General features: G+C 38.0%; 1 protein-coding gene across 3 annotated transcripts in view; it reads right to left on the reverse strand.

Moving 5' to 3' along the window:
- Positions 1-26643, reverse strand: part of DNAAF6 (dynein axonemal assembly factor 6) — a 124353-nt gene that overhangs the window by 61966 nt on the left and 35744 nt on the right. For 2 of the 3 annotated variants that reach the window (XM_049872004.1, XM_049872006.1), the window contains exons 6-7: positions 18358-18443; positions 12448-12617 (exon numbers count right to left, since the gene is read on the reverse strand). In XM_049872004.1, coding sequence (XP_049727961.1) covers positions 12488-12617; positions 18358-18443 — 216 coding nt within the window. In that variant the 3' untranslated portion in view covers positions 12448-12487. Of the gene's footprint in view, positions 1-12427; positions 12618-18357; positions 18444-26643 lie in introns of those variants that run through there. The other variant, XM_049872005.1, reaches the window with a different exon arrangement.

The following is a 26643-nucleotide window of genomic DNA, read 5'->3' on the forward strand; positions in this document are numbered from 1 at the left end:
CAGGTTTGCGCCTCCACCACAGGCTGGATCCCTCAAGACCATATTTTCTATTTTTCTTTGTCTTCACCCTTATCCCTTTTCCTTCTCCCTCGCATCTAGGCCCTGTGCTGCCTCCGCTGCTTTCCTGATGGGCCATGCTATGCTGACTGGCGAGAGAGACATCAGCTCACTGCCACCCCAATTCTGTCCCACCCCCAATGGCTGGCTCCCCCACCACCATATTTTTTTGTTTGTTTTTATTTACTCTGTTGGTTTCTTCTCTCTTTTTCCCATCTTTCCTTTCCTTTCTCCTGCCCACCTAGCCCTGTGTACCATCCACACCCCTTCTCGACAGGCTGAGCCTCACCACTCAGCTAGAGAGCCACTGGCACATGGCCTCACCAACTCTGCCCCACCCTTACATGCCAAATCCTACCACGTCACCATTTTGTTTACTTATTTCCTTCATTTTTTCTTTTTTTTTTGCTTTCGTTTCTCTTCTTTCACTCACCCGCTTAGCTCCACACATCACATCCTCTCCCTAGCCCCTGCCGATCTGCACCATGTGCCGAGCACCGTGTCCCCGAGCTGCACTGACGCAGTCCCCCAGACCCCACCCTGTGCTGCCACCTGGCCCTCCCCCCTTGGCCCCAGTTTGTGCCACAAACTACCTGTACCTGCCCCTCTATCCTCACTGGACCTGCCCTGCTACTTCATAGCTGAGTGACTGGCCCTGCCCACCTGGGCAAGGTGGTGAGAAGTACCATGCCCATTGACAAGTGAGCAACAAAACAAGCTCAGCCTGCCTTCCTAGATATAAACAAAAAAAAAGTTGGATAAAAAAAATCCACAATCGATAAATGAAGAAAATAATTTCTGAATGTCCCAGAGAGCAGACAACATCAAAACATATTTTTTTTTTAAAAAAAGGACACTCAGTGGATGTGTAGGTCAACTGGCATAACAAAATGTATTAAGGAAACATTCTGCATCCCGCTTTGGTGAATGGCGTCTGGGGTCTTAAATGCTAGCAAGCAGCCATCTAACATGCATCAATTGGTCTCAACCCACCTGGAGCAAAGGAGAATGAAGAACACCAAAAACACAAGGTAAATATGAGCTTAGGAGACAGAAAGGGCCACGTAAACCAGAGACCATATCAGCCTGACACCAGCAGAGCTGGATGGTGCCCAGCTACCACCAATGACTGCCCTGACAGGGAACACAACAGAGAATCCCTGATGGAGCAGGAGAATAGTAGGCTGCAGACCTCAAATTCTTGTAAAAAGACCAGACTTAATGGTCTGACTGAGACTGGAGGGACCACGGAGGTCATGGTTCCTTGGCCCTCTGTTAGCCCAAGACTGGGCTTCCCAAAGCCAACTCTTCAAACAGGGATTGCACTGGAGTATAAGACAGAAAATGATACTGGTGAGGAGTGAGCTTCTTGGCTCAAGTAGACAAGAAACACATGAGACTATGTGGGCAGCTCCTGTCTGGAGGCAAGATGAGAAGGCAGAGGGGGACAGGAGCTGGTTGAATGGTCACTGGGAATACAGGGTGGAGAGGAGGAGTGTGCTGTCTCATTAGGTGGAGAGCAGGTCGGAGTACATAGCAAAGTGTGTATAAGTTTTTATATGACAAACTGACTTAATTGTAAACTTTTACTTAAAGTACAATAAATAAATAAATAAAACCCTGAGAATGATATGTGATACAATCAAAAGCAAATATTTGCATGTGATCAGAGTTCCAGAACAAGGGGAGAAAATGGAAAACACAGAGTGGATCACTGAAGATTTGCTGACAGAAAACTTCCCTAGTATCATGAAAGATGAAGAGCCAGCTATCCAAGAGGATCAATGAACCCCATAGAGGAAACCAAAAAACGAGACACATTGCTGTAGAACTTTCAATGCAGAGGAAGGCAAGGCAATACCAAGTAATAAAAGACTGGTTCAAACTTAGGAAGATAAGGGTAAATTTCAAGGTAACCACAAAGAAAGTTAACAAACCTATTTATCAAAATAAAGAAGAAAAACATAAAGTTGCAGTAAACACAAAATATACAAAAACAAAAGAAATAAAAAAAACTCCTCAAAGGGAATTCAGCATAGAAGAGTAAGAAGAACAAATAAAACATCAGCACCACAAAAAAGCACTACAAAATGACAGCAATAAACTCACACTTATCAATAACACACTGAATGTAAGTGGTTTAAAAGCACCCATAAAGAGACAGAGTGTGACAGAATGGATTAAAAAAAAGGACCTATCAATATGCTGTCTACAAAAGACACACCTTAGAACAAAGACATAAATATATTAAAAAGCAAAGGATGGAAAAAAATATATCAAGCAAACAGCTACCAAAAAAAGAACAGGAGTGGCAATCATAATCTCAGATAAAACAAGCTTTAAAACAAAATCCACCATAAAAGACAAGGAAAGACATTATATAATGACTAAAGGGACAATCCACCATGAGGACATAACCATAATAAATACCTATGCACCCAATGACACGGCACCAAAATACATAAAACAAACTCTACAAGCACTGAAAAAGAGAAATTGACAATTCCACAGTAATAGTAGGAGACTTCAACACACTACTCTCGGTAAGGGACAGAACATCTAGAAAGAAACTCAAAGATACAGAAGATTTAAAGGCCGTGATCAACTAACTTGACTTCACAGATGTATATAGAATACTCCACACAACAGCAGTAAAGTACACATTCTTTTCCAACGCACATGGAATGTTCTCCAGAATAGACCGCAACTTAGGCCACAAAGCAACCCTCAACAAAATCCAAAACATTGAGATAATACAAAGCATCTTCTCTGATCAGAATGCCATCAAAGCAGAAATTAGTAACGAGAAAAGCAAGGAAAAAAATCAAATACATGGAAACTGAATAAAAACTTTCTTAAAAACAACTGGGTAATAGAAGAAATCAAAGATGGAATTAAAAAAATTCCTAGAATCAAAAGAGAATGAAGGGCGGGGCCAAGATGGCGGACTAGGTAGACGCTACCTCGGATCCCTCTTGCAACAAAGACTCGGAAAAACAAGTGAATCGATCACATACATAACAATCTACGAACCCTGAACAACAAACACAGATTTAGAGACGGAAAACGAACAAATACAGGGAACCAGCGATTGTTTTCAGAGCCTGGAGCCAGCGTCCCAGTCAGCGGATTTTCTGGAAAAACTAGTTTCCCAGTGATGGCTCGGAGACAGCAGTCCATATCAAACCACATAAAGAAGCAGACCATGACAGCTTCTACAACCCCCCAAACAAAAGAATCAAAATCTTTCCCAAATGAAGATACTATCCTGGAATTATCAGATACAGAATATAAAAAACTAATTTACAGAATGCTTCAAGACATCAGAAACGAAATAAGGCAAACTGCAGAAAAAGACAAGGAACACACTGATAAAACAGTTGAAGAACTCAAAAAGATTATTCAAGAACATAGTGGAAAAATTAATAAGTTGCAAGAATCCATAGAGAGACAGCATGTAGAAATCCAGAAGATTAACAATAAAATTACAGAATTAGACAATGCAATAGGAAGTCAGAGGAGCAGACTCGAGCAATTAGAATGCAGACTGGGACATCTGGAGGACCAGGGAATTAACACCAACATAGCTGAAAAAAAATCAGATAAAAGAATTAAAAAAAATGAAGAAACCCTAAGAATCATGTGGGACTCTATCAAGAAAGATAACTTGCGTGTGATTGGAGTCCCAGAACAGGGAGGGAGGACAGAAAACACAGAGAAAATAGTTGAAGATCTCCTGACAGAAAATTTCCCTGACATCATGAAAGACGAAAGGATATCTATCCAAGATGCACATTGAACCCCATTTAAGATTGATCTAAAAAGAAAAACACCAAGACATATTATCATCACACTCGCCAAAACCAAAGATAAAGAGAAAATTTTAAAAGCAGCCAGGGAGAAAAGAAAGGTCTCCTTCAAGGGAGAATCAATAAGAATAAGTTCAGACTACTCAGCAGAAACCATGCAGGCAAGAAGGGAATGGGACAACATATACAGAGCACTGAAGGAGAAAAACTGCCAACCAAGGATCATATATCCAGCAAAACTCTCTCTGAAATATGAAGGCGAAATTAAGATATTTACAGATAAACACAAGTTTAGAGAATTTGCAAAAACCAAACCAAGGCTACAAGAAATACTAAAGGATATTGTTTGGTCAGAAAACCAATAATATCAGATACCAGCACAACACAAGGTCACAAAACAGAACATCCTGATATCAACTCAAATAGGAAAATCACAAAAACAAATTAAGATTAATTTAAAAAAAATGCTCGTAACAGGGAATCATTGAAGTCAATATGTAAAAGATCACAATAATCAAAAAGAGGGACTAAATACAGGAGGCATATAACTGCCATATGGAGAGTGATACAAAGCGATATAGAACAATACAAGTTAGGTTTTTACTTAGAAAAATAGGGGTAAATAATAAGGTAACCACAAAGAGGTATAACAACTCCATAACTCAAGATAAAAGCCAAGAAAAACGTAACGACTCAACAAACATAAAGTCAAACACTACGAAAATGAGGATCTCACAATTTACTAAGAAAAACGTCTCAGCACAAAAAAGTATGTGGAAAAATGAAAGTGTCAACAACACACATAAAAAGGCATCAAAAGGACAACACTGAACACTTATTTATCTATAATTACGCTGAATGTAAATGGACTAAATCCACCAATAAAGAGACAGAGAGTCTCGGACTGGATAAAGAAACACGATCCGTGTATATGCTGCCTACAAGAGACACACCTTAGACTTAGAGACACAAACAAACTAAAACTCAAAGGATGGAAAAAAATATATCAAGCAAAAAATAAGCAAAAAAGAAGAGGAGTAGCAATATTAATTTCTGACAAAATAGACTTTAAACTTAAATCCACCACAAAGGATAAAGAAGGACACTACATCATGATAAAAGGGACAATTGATCAGGAAGACATAACCATATTAAATATTTATGCACCCAAAGACAGGGCTGCAAGATACATAAATCAAATTTTAACAGAACTGAAAAGTGAGACAGACACCTCCACAATTATAGTAGGAGACTTCAACACACCACTTTCGGAGAAGGACAGGACATCCAGTAAGAAGCTCAATAGAGACACGGAAGACCTAATTACAACAATCAACCAACTTGACCTCATTGACTTATACAGAACTCTCCACCCAACTGCTGCAAAGTATACTTTTTTTTCTAGCGCACATGGAACTTTCTCTAGAATAGACCACATATTAGGTCATAAAACAAACCTTTGCAGAATCCAAAACATTGAAATATTACAAAGTATCTTCTCAGACCACAAGGCAATAAAACTAGAAATCAATAACAGAAAAACTAGGGAAAAGAAGTCAAATACTTGGAAACTGAACAATACCCTCCTGAAAAAAGACTGGGTTATAGAAGACATCAAGGAGGGAATAAGGAAATTCATAGAATGCAACGAGAATGAAAATACTTCCTATCAAAACCTCTGGGACACAGCAAAAGCAGTGCTCAGTGGCCAATTTATATCGATAAATGCACACATACAAAAAGAAGAAAGAGCCAAAATCAGAGAATTGTCCCTACAACTTGAACAAATAGAAAGTGAGCAACAAAAGAATCCATCAGGCACCAGAAGAAAACGAATAATAAAAATTAGAGCTGAACTAAATGAATTAGAGAACAGAAAAACAATTGAAAGAATTAACAAAGCCAAAAGCCCTAATACGAGGCATAAACAGAATACAAAACATTACCAAAAATAATGAAGAGAAACCAGATAACTGGGAGTTCCTAAAAATCAAACACCTATGCTCATCTAAAGACTTCACCAAAAGAGTAAAAAGACCACCTACAGATTGGGAAAGAATTTTCAGCTATGACATCTCCGACCAGCGCCTGATCTCTAAAATCTATATGATTCTGTCAAAACTCAACCACAAAAAGACAAACAACCCAATTAAGAAGTGGGCAAAGGATATGAACACACACTTCACTAAAGAAGATATTCAGGCAGCTAACAGATACATGAGAAAATGCTCTCGATTAGCCATTAGAGAAATGCAGATTAAAACTACAATGAGATTCCATCTCACTCCAACAAGGCTGGCATTAATCCAAAAAACACAAAATAATAAATGTTGGAGAGGCTGCAGAGAGATTGGGACTCTTATACACTGCTGGTGGGAATGTAAAATGGTACAACCACTTTGGAAATCTATCTGGCGTTATCTTAAACAGTTAGAAATAGAACTACCATACAACCCAGAAATCCCACTCCTCGGAATATACCCTAGAGAAACAAGAGCCTTCACACAAACAGATATATGCACACCCATGTTTATTGCAGCTCTGTTTACAATAGCAAAAAGCTGGAAGCAACCAAGGTGTCCATCTACGGATGAATGGGTAAATAAATTGCGGTATATTCACACAATGGAATACTACGCATCGATAAAGAACAGTGACGAATCTGTCAAACATTTCATAACATGGAGGAATCTGGAAGGCATTATGCTGAGCGAAATTAGTCAGAGGCAAAAGGACAAATATTGTATAAGACCACTATTATAAGATCTTGAGAAATAGTATAAACTGAGAAGAACACATACTTTTGTGGTTGCGAGGGGGGAAGGGAGGGAGGGAGGGAGAGGGTTTTTTACTGATTGATTAGCTGAAATGAACTGCTTTAGTTGAAGGGAAGGACAACACTCAATACATGGAAGGTCAGCTCAACTGGACTGGACTGGACCAAAAGCAAAGAAGTTTCCGGGATAAAATGAATACTCAAAGGTCAGCGGAGCAAGGGCGGGGGTTTGGGAATCATGGTTTAAGGGGACTTCTAAGTCAATTGGCAAAATAATTCTATTATGAAAACATTCTGCATCCCTCTTTGAAATGTGGCGTCTGGGGCCTTAAAAGCTAACAAGCGGCCATCTAAGATGCATCAATTGGTCTCAACCCACCTGGAGCAAAGGAGAGTGAAGAACACCAAGGTCACACGACAACTAAGAGCCCAAGAGACAGAAAGGGCCACATGAACCAGAGACCTACATCATCCTGACACCAGAAGAACTAGTTGGTGCCCGGCCACAATCGATGACTGCCCTGACAGGGAGCACAATAGAGAACCCCTGAGGGAGCAGGACATCAGTGGGATGCAGACCCCAAATTCTCATAAAAAAGACCATACTTAATGGTCTGGATGTGACTAGAGGAATCCCGGCGGTCATGGTCCCCAAACCTTCTGTTGGCACAGGACGGGAACCATCCCCGAAGACAATTCATCAGACATGAAAGGGACTGGACAGTGGGTGGGAGAGAGATGCTGAAGAAGAGTGAGCTAATTATATCAGGTGGACACTTGAGACTGTGTTGGCATCTCCTGTCTGGAGGGGGGATGGGAGGATAGAGAGAGTTGGAGGCTGCCAAAGTTTTCACAAAAGGAGAGACTGGAAGGGCTGACTCATTAGGGGGAGAGCAAGTGGGAGTAAGGAGTAAGATGTATATTAACTTATATGTGACAGACTGACTTGATTTGTAAACGTTCACTTGAAGCTCAATAAAAGTTAATAAAAAAAAAAGAGAGAGAATGAAAACACATCATACCAAAATCTCTGGGACAAAGCAAAGGCAGTGCTCAAAGGTCAATTTATAGCAATAGACACACACATCAAAAAAAGAAGAAAGCGACAAAAATCAAAACATTAGTTATCCAAGTCAAACAAATAGATAACAGCAAAAGAAGCCCACAGCCACCTGAAGAAAGGAAATAATAAATATCAGAGCAGAAACAAATGACAATAGTCATCAAAAACCAAAAGTTGGTTCTTTGAAAGGATCAACAAAATTGACAAACCATTGGCCAAACTGACAAAAGAAAAACAAGAAAGAATGCTCACAACCCAAATAAGAAAAGAAATGGGGTGCATTACAATAGACTTAACTAAAACAAAAAGGATCATAAGAGGACTATGAAAAAATATACTCTGACAAATTTGAAAACCTAAAGGAAATGAACAAATTTCTAGAAACACACTACCTACCTAAACTAACACAAACTGAGGCTGAAACTCTGAAAAGACCCATAACAAGAGAAGAGATTGAAAGGTAATAAAAAAAGATTAAAAACTCCCAACAAAAAAAAAGCTCTGGCCAAGATGGTTTCACTGGAGAATTCTACCAAACATTCAGACAAGAGCTTGCACCCAACCAAGAAACCCATTGCCGTCAAGTCGATTCCGACTCATAGCCACCCTATAGGACAGAGTAGAACTGCCCCATAGAGTTTCCAAGGAGCACCTGGTGGATTTGAACTGCCAACCTTTTGGTTAGCAGCCAAACTCTTAACCAATACACTACCAGAGTTTCCAACTTCCAAACCAGTAGGGGAAAAAAAAAGAATTAAAAAAAATTGATCAATGGGGGAAAAAAAAGGCATGAAAGGAGAAAAAAAAAAGTATAGAAAAAGAATAAAAGACATATCCCATAACAAGATTATATAAATAAATCTGAATGTATTATCAATCACAATAAACATAACTGGACTATAACTTGTGGATTTAAAGACACAATCTTGATTGGATTAAAAAATTCAAAATGTATCTACTGTTCATTAAAATCATACCTGAAACATGAGGTTATAAAAAGTGATGGAAAAACATATGCCAGGCAAATACTAACCAAAGTTGATGTAGCTAGGTTAATGTTAAGCAAAACATACTTCAAATCAAGAAATACTATTAGAGATTAAAAGAATCACAACATACTGATAAAAGATATAACATTCTAAATCTGTCTGCAACTAAAAATTTAGCCTCAAAGTATATAAAGCAAAAATTGACAGGATTATAAGGAGACACTGACAAATCTATAACCAATGGTAAATTTTAATACCTCTTAGTGTTGATAAATAAAGCAGACCAAAAATTAAGAAGGATGGAGGAGTTTTGAACAATATGATTAAAAATTTTGAGTTAATATATATATAGAATTATGTACCCAACAATTATGGGATAATCATTCTTTTAAAATACAGGTGGATCATTTATCACACTCTCCTACCGCAATACAATAAAATTAGAATTCAGAAACAATAAGATATATATTAAAAATAATACATTTTGGAATTAAAAGAAGGTAGGTTCTAGAACCAGTTTATGCAATATCATCCCATTTAGGAAAAAAAAAATCTGTGTTATGCTTTGGGGGAAAAAAAAAAGCTGGAAAGAGGCACTAAAATGTTAAGAGTGGTTATTCATGATTAGTAGGCTTATAGGTGATTTTTAGTTTTGCTTTATTTTAAAAGAGCTTTTCTAAATTGTTGGAAGTTTCCTGCTTAGAGAATGTGTTTTTTTCTAACTAGAAAAAAACCAACAAGTTTATTTAGGATGACATGTAGAATAATAAAGGCTCCTGCGTGGCACGAACAATAACTTGGCTACTAATGGAAAGGCTGGCGGTTCAAAACCACCCAGAAGTACCCCAGAATAAAGGACTGGCAATCTGCTGACAAAAGGTCAAAGCCACAAAAACCCTATGGGGTGCAGTTTTACTTTCTATCACATGGGGTCACCACGAGTCAGAATCGACTAGACAGCAACAGGTTTGGGTTTTTTTGGAAGAATGATGACTGAGCTATGGCAGTAGCCTCCTACCTGGTCTCTCCACTTCCATTGTTGCCTCCTAATACATTCTCTTCCACAAAGCACTTAGAATAAAGTACAAATTCCTTACCTTAGCCTCCAAGGATCTATTATGACATTACCCCAACCTACATTTCCAACCTACCTTCAGTTCGAATCCACCAGGCGCTCCTTGGAAACTCTATGGGGCAGTTCTACCCTGTCCTATAAGGTCGCTATGAGTCGGAATTGACTTGACGGCACTGGGTTTTTCAGGCACATTCCCGGAGGCTTACTCTACTCCAGCCACACTGGCTTTCATTTTCCTTGACTGCTCCAAGCTCTTCCTATCCTGAGTCTTCACATTTGCTGCCCCTTTTTTAACCTAGAAGTCTTACTGTTCCCTTCTCCACCAATATCCTCTTTGCCTGGTTAAGTCTTGGGCATCCTTCATGTTTCAGCTGAAATGTTAACTCCTTAGGGAAGCCTTTTCTGCCCCCCAGACTAGGCTTGGTTTCTCTGATATTCTCAAAGCACCCATTACTTTATTTCATAGCACTAACAATAACTTGAAAATATATATTTATGTTTTTAATAATTGCTCCATGAGGGCAAGAATCTATGTGCTTTGCTCATTGCTATATCCCCAGCACCTAAAACAGTGCCAGGCCTGTGGATATTTGTTGAAAGAATGTATAAATGAGTGAGTAAATGAATTAATTATTTAACCCCCCCCCCCAAAACTGCTAGAGATTATGGAGCAAAAGAATGAGGCAAAGAAGTTTATGAGGGAGAAGCTTATGTCCAAAAACCAAAACCAAACCCAGTGCCATCGAGTCGATTCTAACTCATAGTGACCCTATAGGATAGAGTAGAGCTGTCCCATAGAGTTTCCAAGGAGCGCCTGGCAGATTTGAACTGCCGACCCTTTAGTTAGCAGCTGTAGCACTTAACCACTACGCCACTAGGGTTTCTGAAGCTTATGTAGGGTGATGATATACCACAATTGTGGTTTTAACTTCCAGCCTTCCTTGTAATGGCTAAGATTCACTGCAAAATGCAGACAAGAAAAACTTCCCTTTGGGTTCTCACTTCTGTATTCACGTTAGTGGACTATTCTCTTTAAAGAAAGAAAATCCTGTGAATTAGCTTAAAAACAAAACAACTGCTGTAGTTGCTACTTCTGAGGCCAAGGACAGTGAAGTAGGATGATTTTTAGATGGGTATAAATTACTGTATCACATTTCATTGTTCCTGAAGCTCTGTTTCATTATATAATTGATACAGCATCACATAACTAAAAGCCCAGTTCAAGTTGGCCTGGATATGCTCTATCTTCTCTTCCAGGGACAACTTGTACACATTCAGTCAGCTTGAGTAATAATGGTGTTTGTAATTGGGGCCACTACATAGGAAAAAGAGATACATTTTCCACTGACTCACTGCTATTCTCTAGAGAAGAAAAATATTGGTTACTGTTCAGGCTTGCCACAGAGTTTATATTTGGGTGTAATCTCAAATTCTTAAAGTACAGCCTTAAAAAAAAGATGCTAAACCCACAGAGAAAGCCAAGTAAGGCTCTCTTTTGATCCTATAACATCATGGACTTAAATTCATTAGCTTCCTTTCAGTTAATCCCACCCTCAACATTTCTCCCCACAAAAGAAAGCCATGGTGGTAATTTACATTTTAAATTCTCTATAACAGCTTAGTGCTTTAACACAGGTACTTTTTCCAAGATCTCAGTTCTTTCCTTCTATTTGATCTAGTCACAAACTAGAAGCCCGGTAGTTATCTACACCATTAACCCTACAAAATATTTGTTTGAGTATTTATTCCCTTGATATTTTACATAGAAGTGATGAACATCTTTTAGTCATTTATCTCTTTTCAAAATTTATACCGAGGTAATTCCACAGCTCTGCAATGATGTGAGAGACCAAGTCCACAAGCTTTATAAGGTAGTTTACTTATAAATAATTCTGAAAGAAAATTTATGCAATACAGTACAAAAGAGGCAGGGGGCATTGGCACAATTCACGAAAATAGGTATGTCCAATTAAGAAGACAGATAGGCAATGACAGAGAACAGGATTTGTAAATGTGCCACTTTTCTTTATATTTTTAAATGTCAAGGATTTCAATTGACTATAAACAGTACCCTCAAAAGACATTGTTAATAATTATTAGTACACATAAGGAAAATTATTTTCAACCTAACTAGATCCAAGCACTGACAGCAAGACAGAGGAAGGCAAATAATACTGTGTGTTCAAGAGTATTTTGTATTCAAGTGGTTAGTATGATGCATCAAACTATGTATAATCCTTTGTTACCTGTATATTCCAGAACAATAGTAAGAGCCTAAACAGAGAATACTATATCATTTGATCAAATCATTGAAAAGGCAATCAAATAAACTTTCCTGATGATAATGTCCAATCGCTATGCAACTGATTGCATCATAGTGTAATTGATCAGTTTTAGTTCTCCAGGCTGCTGAAATTAGTGGACCAACCATTTCATGGTCCTATTTCAGTTATTTAATTGACCATGTAGCAATTGGTTAACCTGTAAATATTCTATCCAGCTATCACTTAATAGCTCATTAGTATGAGAAAACAATATTTATTAACAGAGTAATAGAAAGGACTATAAATGATCAGAATATCACTAAAATTTAATTTAGGCCCTGTCCAAAATATGTCAAAACAATAAAGAGAATATAGAAAACATTAATTAGTTTTTTTTATTTTTTAAATTTTTACCAGTGCCGTTTGATCGCTTTTCCTCTTTATTCATGTAGTTTCAGAAGAAATTAACAAAATCCAACTCTCTTTTCATAGGCATAGTGACTTCGAGAGTCTCAGACTCTAGGAGATAGACAGCTTTGGCACTGTTGCATTCAACAGGATGGGGAAGGGTTAGCAACAGTTTCCTAAAAAAACAAAATAAGAACCTAGAATCAGCTTCCTAAAGTCAAATCAAGAAGATATTACTTTTGAACAGAAAACAACACATACCATTAGAATAATGCTAGAAACAAACAACAAAAAACCCAGTATTTAGACGTAAGTACAGCATCAAAAATATGCTAAATAACGCAAATAGTATACTAGTTTTTTGGCCTTCAAAATTCAAGCATTTGTATTGACTCCCCCTCCTTTTTCTCTACACTGACCTCGTTTTGCATTGTATAAACATAGTCTCAAGCTATGTTTACAGGCATAGAAATAGAACCACTGAAACCATAAGTTAGTTGGACAGATGTTTTGCCAGTCATACATTATGTGTAGACGGAATAAACCAAAAAAACCAAACCCATTGTTTATTGTTGTCGAGTCTATTCCGAGTAGAGATGCCCCATACAGTTTTCAAGGAGCACCTGGTGGATTCGAACTGCTGACCTTTTGGTTAGCAGCTGTAGCTCTTAACCACTACAGCACCAGGGTTTCCATAGATGGAAAATGGCTAACTAATACCTGAAAACTGAAATGGTTGTATAATACTTCTGCTAGCACAACTTTAGGCTGAGCCTCTATCACAGGTGTAGTTATTGAAACTCAGGCCTGGAATGATTTCAGTAGCAGATAAATGAAAGTGCTCCTCTCTGCTTGGTTCTGGTTCTTTCTACTGTACATTAACAAAAATTCTCTATGGGTTTATTTGAAGTTTATGACTCAGTTGCTGGAAAATTGTATGCTTTAGATGCATTGCTGAGGTTGAGACATCCATAATTCTGACACAGTGGCATGAATTTGAATTATGCATAGGGTCAGTACATGCTGGAATCTGAAGAAAATTAAATGCCTGGTACATTTGTTACCTTGCATACTTGGTAGAGAAGGCCTGAAGATCTCTATAAAAGTGGATTCAAAAGCTCTTTTAGGAGGTATGAGATTCAAATCATTACAGGAATATAGTATTTTTAAGGAATACTTACTGAGTACATGAATAGAGAACTAGTATTTAAGAACAAAATCCTTAAAAATCAATTCCTTCTTTATTCATTTCCAAAGACCTAAGTTCAAAAGACTGAGCTCATTAAAAGTATTTATTACAAATCTCTGGAACCTAAAGGAGAATTTATCCATGACCCTTGTTCCATTTCAGATATTTGGGGTAGGAGAAACAGCTCCCTCCACCTGAAGTAATGAAATAGCAATTATTCTTAATGTAGCCTATGACATTTGGCATCTCAAAAAGAAGTGGGCACAAAAAAATGTTCAGAGTCCATCTTTTTAAAAGCTGCTTACAGTATAGGTTATGCTAGGAGTTAGATTTGCTTTATTCCTTATTCTATAAATGATAATATATTCACTTTAAGAAGAAAGCAAAGCTTAGTGGTGGTAGCTTCATTGCACTGAAAGACAACTATAAATCAGCTGAAGAAGGAGTTCCAATGATAATGTGCACTTCTCTGTCCAGAAAGAAATAAATTCAAAAGAGACAGTTAGTGGCCATTGCAATGATCCATCTATCCCTGCATTTCTGTCTAGTTCTTAGTAGTATGGCTTCACATACTAAAATTTTGAACAATAGAAACTGTGAAACCTATTAGGCTCTTAGGAGATGGGAAGTATTTTTGTCTAGTCTGCTTTACTGTCTGATTTCTGAACTGAGATTTATATTTAAACAAAATAAAATTCTACAAATACTTAACCAAAAGCCCAAACCAAATCTGTTGCTGTTGAGTCGATTCCAACTCATAGGGACCCAATTCACTGAAGGACAGGACTGTATCTTATCTTGGTGTTCCCCCAGTGTCTAGCAGAAGACTTTGTTGAGTAAATAAATAAATACATGGAAAGTAAATATTCAAGTCATCACAAAATGACATTTGAATAATTACTATAGACTACTATTGTGAGATATGAATAAACATTTAAACCTAATCCCTCTGTCTTTGTTGCTGTTGTGTGCTGTTCAGTCAGTTCTGACTCATAGCAACCTTATATGACAGAGTAGAACTGTCTCATAGGGTTTCCTAGGCTATAAGCTTTACGGAAGCAGATCACCAGCTCTTTTCTCCTTCAGAGTGGCTGGTAGGCTCAAACCGCCAGCCTTTCGGTTAGAAAAACCCCTAGACCAGGGGATAATTGATGACAAGGACCTTCCCCTACAGCCAGCAGAGAGAGAAAGCCTTCCCCTGGAGCTGGCACCCTGAATTTGGACTTCTAGCCTACTAGACTGAGAGAGAATAAATTTCTCTTTGTTAAAACCATCCATTTGTGGTATTTCTGTTACAGTAGCACTAGATAACTAAGACAGAATTTCATACTGGGAGTGGGGTGCTGCTCTAACAGATACCTAAAATGTGGAAGCAGTTTTAAAACTGTGAACAGATAGAAGCTGGAAGAGTTTTAAAGTGCCTAATAGTAAAAGTCTAGATTGCCTTCAAGAGACTGTTGGTGGAATTATGGATGTCAAAGACAATTTTAATGAGGATTCAGAAGGAAGTGAGAAGAATTGTTACACTGTTAGACGATTAGAAGTAGCAGCAGAAAAATGGCAGCAGCAGCAGAATCAGGAGACCAGCGTGAGACAGTGCTGGAGTCCATCCACTGCTGAGTGCCTTCCTGCTGAAGTTTACTGGCAGAGTGGGGTGCTTCCAGGCACTTATCATCAGGGCTAAAGAGCTTTGGAAAATTTGCCCCAGGAGGGCAGATGTGGGTGGAGAGGCCCGAGGGGTAGAGAAGCCAAGGAGCAAGGAAGCAGAAGCTGAAGAGACAAGGAACACAGGAAGCAGTGCTGCCTCAGTCTCAAACGGTAGGGCCATAACCTCAGGAGTACCAAAGGATGGAGCAATGGCCTCTGGGGCTCCAATGAGTGGGGTCACTGTTTCCTAGGTTTCAAAGAGTCAGATCTTCACCAAGTTGCCTCTGGGGTGTGCGACTGCTGTTCACAAGTGTCAGTGGGATGGGGCTTGAATCTACTGCCCAAAGTTTAGGAGGCAGGACTGCCATGCCCAAGGGGTATAAGAACAGGGCCTGCCCAAGGGAGTAGGGATGCCTCTCAGCTGGACTAGGAGAATGTGGTCACCCAGATGCGAGGGAGCAGAGTTGCCATTCTGGTGGGCCTGGAAGGTGGAGCTGAAGCCTAGGGCTGAGAAGCCTCTGCCTAGAATCAGAGAATGTGGCCAAGATGCAGAGTCTGGAGGGCAGAGCCATTGCCAAAATGGTCTCAGAGTGGAGAGGATTATTTCCAAGCCTGGAGGGCTAATGTAATGTGTTCTGCTGACTTGCTTGGTGCCTGTTATCCCTTCTTTCCCTCCAATTTCTCCCATTTGTAATGGAAATGTCTAGCTTCTGGCTCTTCCACCATTGTACTTTGGAAGCAGATAACTTGTATTCTGGATTTCACAGATGAAGAGAAATTTTTGGATTTTAGACTTTGAGTTAAATTAAGACTTTTGCTATGATATGATAGGGTAAATATGTTTTACATGTGGCAAGGACATGAATTTTGAGGGGGCCAAAGGGTAGAATGTTATGGACTGAATTGCGTCCCCAAAAAATGTGTATCAACTTGGCTAGGCCATGATTCCCAGTATTGTGTGATTGTCCACCATTTTGTCATCTGATGTGATTTTCCTATGTGTTGTAAATCCTGCCTCTATGATGTTAATGAGGCAGGATTAGAGACAGTTTTGTTAATGAGTCAGGACTCAATCTACAAGGTTAGGTTGTATCTTGAGTCAATCTCTTTTGAGATATAAAAGAGGGAAGCAAACAGAGAGACATGGAGACCTCATTATCACCAAGCAAGAAGAGCAGCTGGTGGGTTTGAACTGCCAACTTTTTGTTTAGCAGCTGAGCACTTAACCACTGCACCATCATGGCTCCTCTGAAACTAAAGAAAGTAGGTATGAATATCAACAAAATAATGAAGAAAAAAACCCCACATTTCTGATAATACACTTTCAGGTAATAGCATGGCTCCAAAGGATACTCAAGTGTTTAAGAAAAGTGATAAAAACCTTAATTCTATCTTCTGTTTTCTGTCTTCTATCTTAATTAATGAAATTCTCTTAAGAGACAGTATCTCTCTGCACTGAATATTTAATAAATAAGTAGAGTATGAACCAAATGTCCTAGTACAGCCAGTGTTCTATGTGGAAAAGTATCTCTCTGTGAGTCTTTCATTTAGTGGGCTATGATAGATATCTGGACTGACAGCATAGCGAGAGTAGCTGCCTGAAGATTGATGGAGACAGTGAGAACTGCTAGAGAAACGGAAATTAACTCCATGGTGTGTAGATATGTGTATGCTTTTAACAAGTGTGCAAATATAAAAGATTGACTGTTCATTTAACTAACTTTGCAAAGGTTTTGTGGAAGAATTATATGCAGGTATAATATGCAATGAAAAAGGTAAAATATTCCTTCAAGTGAATGGTAGGAATAGAGTGAATATAATTTTTATAACAGGCAAATTTTTGTGATAACACATTTTTGAAATTATATAAGCAGTGAGAAAATATTTGATATATAAATATTCATCTGTAGATCATTTTGGGTTAAATGCATCTACTGTAGAATTCAAGATTTAGCTACATACATTGCACATAGGGATTTTTTGTAGGAGGGATTTACTTTTTATTTTCTTGAAGCCCTAAGATCAACAAAGCAGAATTATAGTTACTGATAATGGAAACAGCATGAAATGTTCATGAGTGACAGAGAAAGGACCACTGCAGTCAACCAATGTGTGCTCACTGCCACACATCTAAATGAAAAGTGAAAAAAGCAATCAGGTATTTAGATATTTTATCTAATACACACCATGTTCCATCAATTTCCTCTTTATAGAGTTAGTTTTGAAAGACAGGACTGATTTATCCATGTTTCAGGGTAAACATTTTTTCTCAGAATTTTACTATATAAATTATGCTTTAGGAACATAATTTGAACCGGGGTAATAACAAAACTATATTTGAAAATATCAAAATATTTAACTGAATTGCTCCACAGTCATCTGTATTATTTCGCAACCTAAGGGTCTGGTGATAAATTAGCTGTTAGAATTTTCATTTTAAGCAGTTGATGACGAGACCTTTTGTTGATCTTTGAGAGGAACATAATCAAATTTAACCTTAGAGCCCCACAATATGGAACAAATTTAAAGATATTGCTTCTAAAAAAAAAAAAAAAAAAAGTATTCACAAAATCTAAAGATGACATCATTGTATAAAAAACTACATGTAATACTGGTTTTCACCTCTAGCCATTATTCCTGACAGATAAACTGCATGTGAATGTCAAGGATTGTTTTGATGGGATCAACCCACTCCAAACATCTGGGTGCAATGTACAAAAATAATCTAGACATTTCCAAATATATTGATGTTTATATTATGTAGATCAGAAATCTGAATGATTAACTGACTTTTTTACTTTTCTTCTGTGTTTTTCAAACATAAAGAGGCAGACATTAGTGAGTAATGCACAATAACTATATATTTTTAATGGAAACGCTGGTGGCATAGTGGTTAAGTGCTACTGCTGCTAACCAAAGGGTCAGCAGTTCAAATCCCCCAGGCGCTCCTTGGAAACTCTATGGGGCAGCTCTACTCTGTCCTATAGGGTCTCTATGAGTCGGAATCGACTAGACGGCACTGGGTGTTGACTACAGATTCAATATTACAATACACTATTCCAATCCTAAGTGCTACTCACTTATTAGGAGTACGAAGGTCAACAATCATTTCCTGGATATCGATTTCAATGTCAGAAGGGTTTGTATTTGGTAGTTTAATTTTAACCTGAAGGAGAAAACGAGAAGAAAAATAATGTCATGGAGAATGGAGTTAATTTGAAGACTGTAAGAACATATGAGGAAAGGAGAACTAATATTCATTAAGTGCCAACTATGTGCCACACTATGCCCTTTTCTCATAACAATCCTGAGTAGGGATTCTTATCCCATTTTACATATGGAGAAACTGAGGTACAGAGTTTGGTAAGTGGCCCTAGGGCAATTATCTGCGATTTAACTGAGGTCTGACTCCAAAGCTATATAGAAACACTTTGGTTACTTGTTTGTAATCTTTATTCGCTGAAGGTGCATGCCAGTGCGCTTGCTAGAGTTGTGTACTTTCAACCACCTTTATATAAGTGGGCAATTGTACAAAAAGTGGTTAATTTTCATATTGGGTGTGGGTAGGTGATGCCATCTTGTAGTCTCCTGGTGTAAACTCCCACACCACATTTTTTTTTCCAAACGCTTGACTGTAGTGCCACCAGGGCCCCAGTAGATTAGTTAATGACTAATCCACTTTATTTTTTTCTTGTGCTTTAGATGAAGGTTTACAGAGCAAATTAGTTTCTCATTAAACAATTAATACACATATTGTTTTGTAATATTGGTTAACAACCCCACGACATGTCAACACTCTCTCTTTCTCGACCTTGGGTTCCCCATTACCAGCTTTCCTGTTCCCTCCTGCCTTCTTGTCCTTGCCCCTGGGCTAGTGTGCCCATTTAGTCTCTTTTTGTTTTATGGGCCTGTCTAATCTTTGGCTGAAGGGTGAACTTCGGAAGTGACTTCATTACTGAGTTAAAAGGGTGTCCTGGGGGCCATACTCTCGGGGTTTCTCCCATCTCTGTCAAACCAGTAAGTCTGGTCTTTTTGTGTGAATTATAATTTTGTTCTGCATTTTTCTCCAGCTCTGTTTGGGACCCTCTGTTGTGATCCCTGTCAGAGCAGTTGGTGGTGGTAGCCAGGCACCATTTAGTTATGCTGGACTTAGTCTGGCGGAGGCTGTGGTAGTTGTGGTCCGTTAGTCCTTTGGACTAATCTTTCCCTTTTGGCTTTGGTTTTCTTCATTACCCCTTGTGCCAGACAGAGTGAGACCAGTGGAATATTTTAGATGATTTCTCACAAGCTTTTAAGACCCCAGACACTACTCACCAAAGTAGGATGTAGAACATTTTCCTTATAAACTATGTTATGCCAATTGAGCTAGATGTTCCCCGAGACCATGGTCCCCACATCCCTCAGCCCAGTAATTCGGTCCCTCGGGGAGTTTGGATGTGTCTATGAAGCTCCCATGAGCTTGCCTTGGTCAAGTTGTTCTGGCTTCACCAGTATTGTGTACTGTCTTACCCTTCACCAAAGTTACCACTTATGTGTTGTCTATTTAGTGTTTTTCCCTCCCCACTCCTCCTGTCCATAAAAATATATATATATATATGTATATATATAAAGTAACCATCAAAGATTGTTTCTTTTTGTATGTAAACCTTTTCATGAGTTTTTATAATAGTGCCTCATACAATATTTGTCCTTTTGTCCCACCATCATAGGATGGTGGAGAAGTCCAGCAAAGTTGTTAACATAACAAAAGAGAAATAACAATATGACCTTCTCCAGAAGGACTATTTATTGGATTAGTAAGATTTCATTTAAAAATGTCTCATCTCCCTTACCATATGACCCAGAAATTCCACTCCTGAGTAAATATACCCAAAATAATTGAAAACAGGTATTCAAACAAAAACTAGTACATAATGTTTTTGTTCATAGCAGCACTATTTACAGTAGGCAAAAGGGGGAAATGACCCCAATGTGCATCAACAGATGAATGGATAAACAAACTGTCATATACCGTACAATGGAATATCAGCCATTAAAAAGAAATCAGGCACTGATACACACTACAACCTGGATGAACTTTGAAAACATTATGCTAATAGAAAAGACACAAAAAGGCCCACATATCGTAGGATTCCATTTATATGAATTATCCAGAAAGGCAAATCCATAGAGACAGAAAACAGATTAGTCATTGCCAGGGGCTGGGGGAAAAGGGAAATAAGGAATGATTATTTAATGGGTACAGGATTTCCTTTGGAGCCCTGATGGTACAGTGGTTAAGTGATATGGCTGTTAACCAAAAGGTCGGTAGTTCAAATCCATCAGCTGCTTCTTGGAAACCCTATTGGGCAGTTCTACTGTGTCCTCTAGGGTTGCTATGGGTAGGAATTGAGTTGATGGCAATGGGTTTGGTTTTTTTGGGGGAGGAGTTTCCTTTTGGGGTGATAAAAATGTTCTTGAATTAGATAGTGGTGATAGTTGCACAACATTTTGAACACACTAAATGCCACTAATGGTAAACTCTATGTTATGTGTATTTTAATTCAATTAAAAAAAAGGTCTCTGCTGTAATTTAATCCATTCTCTCTTTGATGGGAGTTGATAAAATATATATGAGATGGCATGGGTATACACTTTCCAAAAATAAAATATATATGAGGTGGCATGGATGAGTACTTTCCAAAAACAAACAAAAAACTTCAGGTTAAGGTAAATTAACAAGCCTTCTCTGTAAGGAGCTAGAAGCCTTGACATATTGGACACCTGGTGATTTCATAGCTGGAATGGCCAAAATGAAAAGCATAGGTTATTTGGGAAATACATATCATATAAGTAATAGGAGAAATTGGAATTCCTTGTAAGAATCTTAAAATAGGCAATAGCATTTTTGTAAGATTAAGTATGTACACCAATACATGTCTGTGAGTTATATTTTACTTTATTAAATTGTATGTTGTTGTTGTGTTGTTAGGTCCCGTCGAGTTGGTTCCAACTCATAGCAACCCTATGTACCACATAACAAAACACTGCCTGGTCCTGCGCCGTGCTCACAATCATTGTTATGCTTGAGCCCATCGTTGCAGCCATTGTGTCAATCCATCTCCTTAAGTGTCTTCCTCTTTTCCACTGACCCTGCACTTTACCAAGCATGATGTCCTTCTCCAGGGACTGATCTCTCCTGACAACATGTATGCATTCCATTTCATTTTTGACGATTTCTAACTTTCCTATATTCATACTTTGTATATTCCAGGCTCTGATTATTAATGGATGTTTGCAGCTGTTTCTTCTCATTTTGAGTCGTGCCACATCAGCAAATGAAGGTCCCGAAAGCTTTACTCCATCCATGTCATTAAGGCCAACTCTATTTTGAGGAGGCAGCTCTTCCCCAGTCGTCTTTTGAGTGTCTTCCAACCTGGGGGGCTCATCTTCCGGCACTATATCAGACAATGTTCCGCTGCTATTCATAAGATTTTCACTGGCTAATGCTTTTCAGAAGTAGACTGTGGGGTCCTTCTTCCTAGTCTGTCTTAGTCTGGAAGCTCAGCTGAAACCTGTCCTCCATGGGTGGCCCTGCTAGTATCTGAATACCGGTGGCATAGCTTCCAGCATCACAGCAACATGCAAGCCCCCACAGTAGGACAAACTGATAGACACATGGGGGATTAAATTGTGTGTGTGTGTGTATATATAAACAAATATTTGTAAATAAAGCTCCAAAGGTGCTACTCTTTATTTTATTTGCCCTATGGCAAATATTTCATTAAACAAAAAATTACTTCTTAATTTATGTTTTGAAAATTCATATCTTCATAATTGAAGATGCTTTAAGTGAGAGAAATTAGAACATTTCTCAAAGAGGTAGATGCTCTACCTCAAAGTAAATGAGCATTCTAAGGGGCCTCAGTGGTGCAATGATTAAGCATTCGGCTGCCAACCAAAAGGTCAGCAGTTTGAATCCACTAGCTGCTCCTTAGAAACCCTATGGGGCAGTTCTACTCTGTCCTACAGGGTCACTATAAGTCAGAATTGACTCGATGGCAATGGAGTTGTTTTTTTTCTTTAAATTGGACAAAGTCCAATTTTTACTGTAATAACATTCAGGCCTGATAGTTGAGTTGAGATGTTCTTTAGTCACAGGATGACTTAGGTCACCTAGATCATGTGATACAAATATTTGTTTCTTTAGTCTTAAAACTAAAAGAAAAAGAATTTCCCCAGAATTGAAATGACATTTGAGGAAGGAAAAAAGAATTACAACTTATGTGAGATTTAGATATAACTTTTGGGTAGAACTTTGAAGTGGTTATTAAAATCATTTGCAATTGTAGCTAAGAGTAATTCAGAAACAACTCAGTAATTTTTCCCCTTGAGGAAATTAAAATTATATACTAAAATAGTTTGGGAGGAAGGACAGGAGAAGAGACAAATTAAGTGGATTGGTACACATTAATATCTCACAAAATAAAAGAGTCAATGAGGAATCTTAATAGAAAAATACCTCCTAAAACATGAATCAGGTTTCTTCAGAAATACTTTCAAAGAATATCTGGAAAATAGACATGGCTATTAAATGTCTGATTGTACTAAAGACCTAACTTGTCCAACAGTAGTAAAGACAGGATGTCACTGACCAATTAAATGAATTGATGCCCCTCTCTTTATATGAGATGCAAACTGAATTCATTTCAAAGAATGAATTCTTTTAATAGGTAAACTAAGAAAAACTGCCAAATTTTTCATGGAAAACTTTCAGCTTTTTGGGAGCTCAACCTTTGGAATCAAAATTGGGTTTGAACTCTAGTTGTGTCACATATTAGTTATCTATTGCTTATTATTTATCTATTGCTGCGTAAAGAATTACCCCCTAAATTTATGGCTCAAAACAACAACAAACATTTATATTATACAGTTTCCATGGGCCAAAAATTTGGGAGCAGCTTAGCTAGATGGTTCTAGCTTACTATCTATCATTTTAGTCAAGATATTGACTGGGGCTACAGACATCTGAAGGCTTGACTAGGGCCTCAGGATCTGCATCCAAGATGGCTCATTGACATGGCTACAGGCAAGAGGCCTCAGTCCTTCACCACATGAACTTTTCCATAGGATTGCTTGAGTATTCTCATGACACAGCAGTTGTCTTCTCCCCAGAATGAATGATCCAGAAGGGCAAGGCAGAAACAACAATGTCTTTTTTTTAACCTAGCTTCAGAAATTACACTCTTTCATTTCTGTGGTATCCTATTGGTTACACAGGTGAGTGCTATTCAGTGTGGAAGGGGACTACACAAAGGTAAGGATATCAGGATGTGAGGATCATTGGAGGCCATCTTGAGAGGCCGGCTACCACAATACCCGTCACTAACTTTAGTTTAAACCTCTGCCTTTTGGCCTTGTAAATAAAAAGTAACAGGAAAAAGTCACTAATTTAAGGTTTATGAGATCTCTTCTTTTTCACTTTCAGCTTGTCTTCAGGCAAGTAGCTAAAACTACTTGGTTAGTCTCTGGGTATTCAGTCTGGGGCTTTCCTGGAGAGAAATAAAGGTAGGGTAAATTGCTTCCAAATTGTTTCCAGGGTCCTTTGTTTATTCTCCTTTGTGTGTTGTAATGGAATTGGCTTAATATACCAAAGCCTTTGAGGGGGATCATTATTGTGGGATTGTCATTTTGAGTTTTAAATCTCCTCTTTCCTTTCGTGTTCTTGTGATAGGTTTATATGACAAGATGGTTCCTGAAGAGATCACATTCTTATAATCTATAAGTGATTAATACAGGCTCCCCAGCTCTTCAGATAGTGTCCATGATCGTATTACAAGATGTTTAAAAGTTGATATGAGAAGTCCAAATAGCAGTGTTCCATGTAGGCTATCCATTCTAGGTTTCCTCTTGAACTGTCACTTCGTGACTACCAGAACAGGAGCATAAGTGAAACAGATATTACATGTAACTTGGCCAGTTTTCACTATTTACTGAAATTGCAGTGAAGCTTGAGATATACAGAAGGGTTTGGGCTGACACTTTGGGAGATATTCTTGTTTAATTCATGAGTTCTAGATATTGTAAAAAATGTATTTGACAGGAATATAGCAACCACCTCCAATACATCTGATTCTTAGGAAAGAAGTTGAGACTACTTGAATTTCCATTTAAAACTTAACAACATTGGGAAATTTTGATTAACAGAGAAAGTTTAGGTAAGTCTCATTCCAAATTGCCTCAATGATTTGATTTCTTATTATGTAACCTTGTGAGATTTTTTTTCCATTGCAGCCATACTAAGCATTTTATAGAAACTTTTATGAGCAATGATAATCTGTAGGAAACTGAACAAAATTAAAGGTGATGGAAACCTACTTTGAAATTATATAAATATTTACCTCTGAAGAATAAAAATGTAGAGGTATGCATTCTCCAAAACTAGGGCACAAATCTAAGAGATAATCTTTTAAAATTAATGGATAAAGTTTCTATAATGTTATCATTTCGAAACATTCCATTACTATATTGTTATGCCTGTCTTACAAGATCAAAGAAATGTGACTCTCTTCCCCCACAAACATCAAGAGTAAGCCCAGCTCACTCTGGAGTTTTAAGAGTATTCATCCACTGGCCTTCATACCTCCACTGATAAGCACTCTACTCCAAAAAATTCACAGTCTCACGATCACTATCTGTCTTGAGGCCACTAAACTAAATTCATTATTCTTTTTATCAATATTCCTTATTCTTTTAGTCAATAACTACAAGAAGTTATCCCATATCACCCACTAATTCCCAAATGGATCTTCATATCTCCTATTATGTGCCAATTTTCCACCCCTCACCAGTTCCTGAAATGAAACCTTTCTATTAGGCCCTTTGATACTCATCAAATATCATTCCTTATATCCTAAGCCTCTTCTCTGAAGATTCTCTTCAACTAATTAGTCTAACTGAAACCTGGATCTCGCCTGATGACACTGCTTCCCTTACAATCTTCTCAAATTTGTGTCTTTTTTTCTCTTATCGCCCTCATATTACTGGGCCTGCCCTTTCCCTCCACCTTTTTTTTTTTTTTTAATCTCATGTCCTCACACGATGCCACCCAATTAACCTCCTTGTTGCAATCATTGACCAATTCCTGGGTCACTCCCTCCAATTTCTCTATGACTAGTTCCTCGTTCACTATTGATCTTTCTAACATTAACTCCTGTCTTAAATCTTAGTGATTTAAATATATACTTAGATAGTCTTTCCAACATCTTAGCCTCACTTCCTCATCTCCTTCTAGTCTTTGATCAAATATTACTTCCCAGTGAGGCCTTCCCTGACCACACCATTTAAAATTGCAGCTGCCACCAACCCTAGTACTTTCTATCACTTTTCCCTGCTCTTTTTTCCTTCATAGAATTTTTCACTTTCTAGTATACAATAGGAAACCCTGGTTGTGTAGTGGTTAAGTGCTACGGCTGCTAACCAAAGGGTTGGCAGTTCAAATATGCCAGGCGTTCCTTGGAAACTCTACGGGGCAGTTCTACTCTGTCTTACAGGGTCACTATGAGTCGGAATCGACTCGACAGCACTGGGTTTGGTTTTTGGTTAGTATACAATAGGAGCCGTAGTGGCACAGTGATTAAGAACTTGGCTGCTAACCAAAAGGTCAGCAGTTTGAATGCACCAGCTGCTCCTTGGAAATCCTATGGGGCAGTTCTACTCTGTCCTATTGGGTCACTATGAGTCGGAATCAACTTGACGGCAACAGGTTTGGTTTTGTTTTTTAATATACAATAAAATTTATGTACTTATTTTGTTTATTGTCTGTCTCTTCCACTAAAATGTATGCTCAGTGATGGCAGTGATTTTTGTCTGCTTTGTTTACTACAGTATCCTCAGTGCTTACAGCAGTGCATAGCACATCGTAGCACTCAATAAATATTGGTCGAATGAATGAATAAGTGTAAAGATGGTTCAATATTAAGAAATCTGTTAATATAATTTACCAAGTTTATATATCAAATTTAAAAAATCATGTGATCTCCACAAATGTTAAATAGGCATTTGATCAAATTCATCATCCGTTCTTACTTAGAGTTCTTAATAAAATTAGAATAGGTGAATACTTCCTTAATAACCCAAAAGCCAATATCAGGCTCAATGAGAAAACACTAGAAGAACTCTAATTAAAGTGATAAATAATGCCCAGTATTCACCACTATTACCTAACACAGTTCTGGAGGTACTAAGTGATGCAGTCAAGACAAGAAAGAAATAAGAGGTGACATTACTAGAAAGGAGGAGGTAAAATCACCATTATCTGAGGGAAGAATATTCTAGGTAGAATGAATAGAAAGGAGTCAGAAAATAACTTAGTATATTGAAGGATC

This window comes from Elephas maximus, chromosome X (genome assembly GCF_024166365.1).
Source record: "Elephas maximus indicus isolate mEleMax1 chromosome X, mEleMax1 primary haplotype, whole genome shotgun sequence".
In the NCBI taxonomy this organism is placed as follows: Eukaryota; Metazoa; Chordata; class Mammalia; order Proboscidea; family Elephantidae; genus Elephas; species Elephas maximus.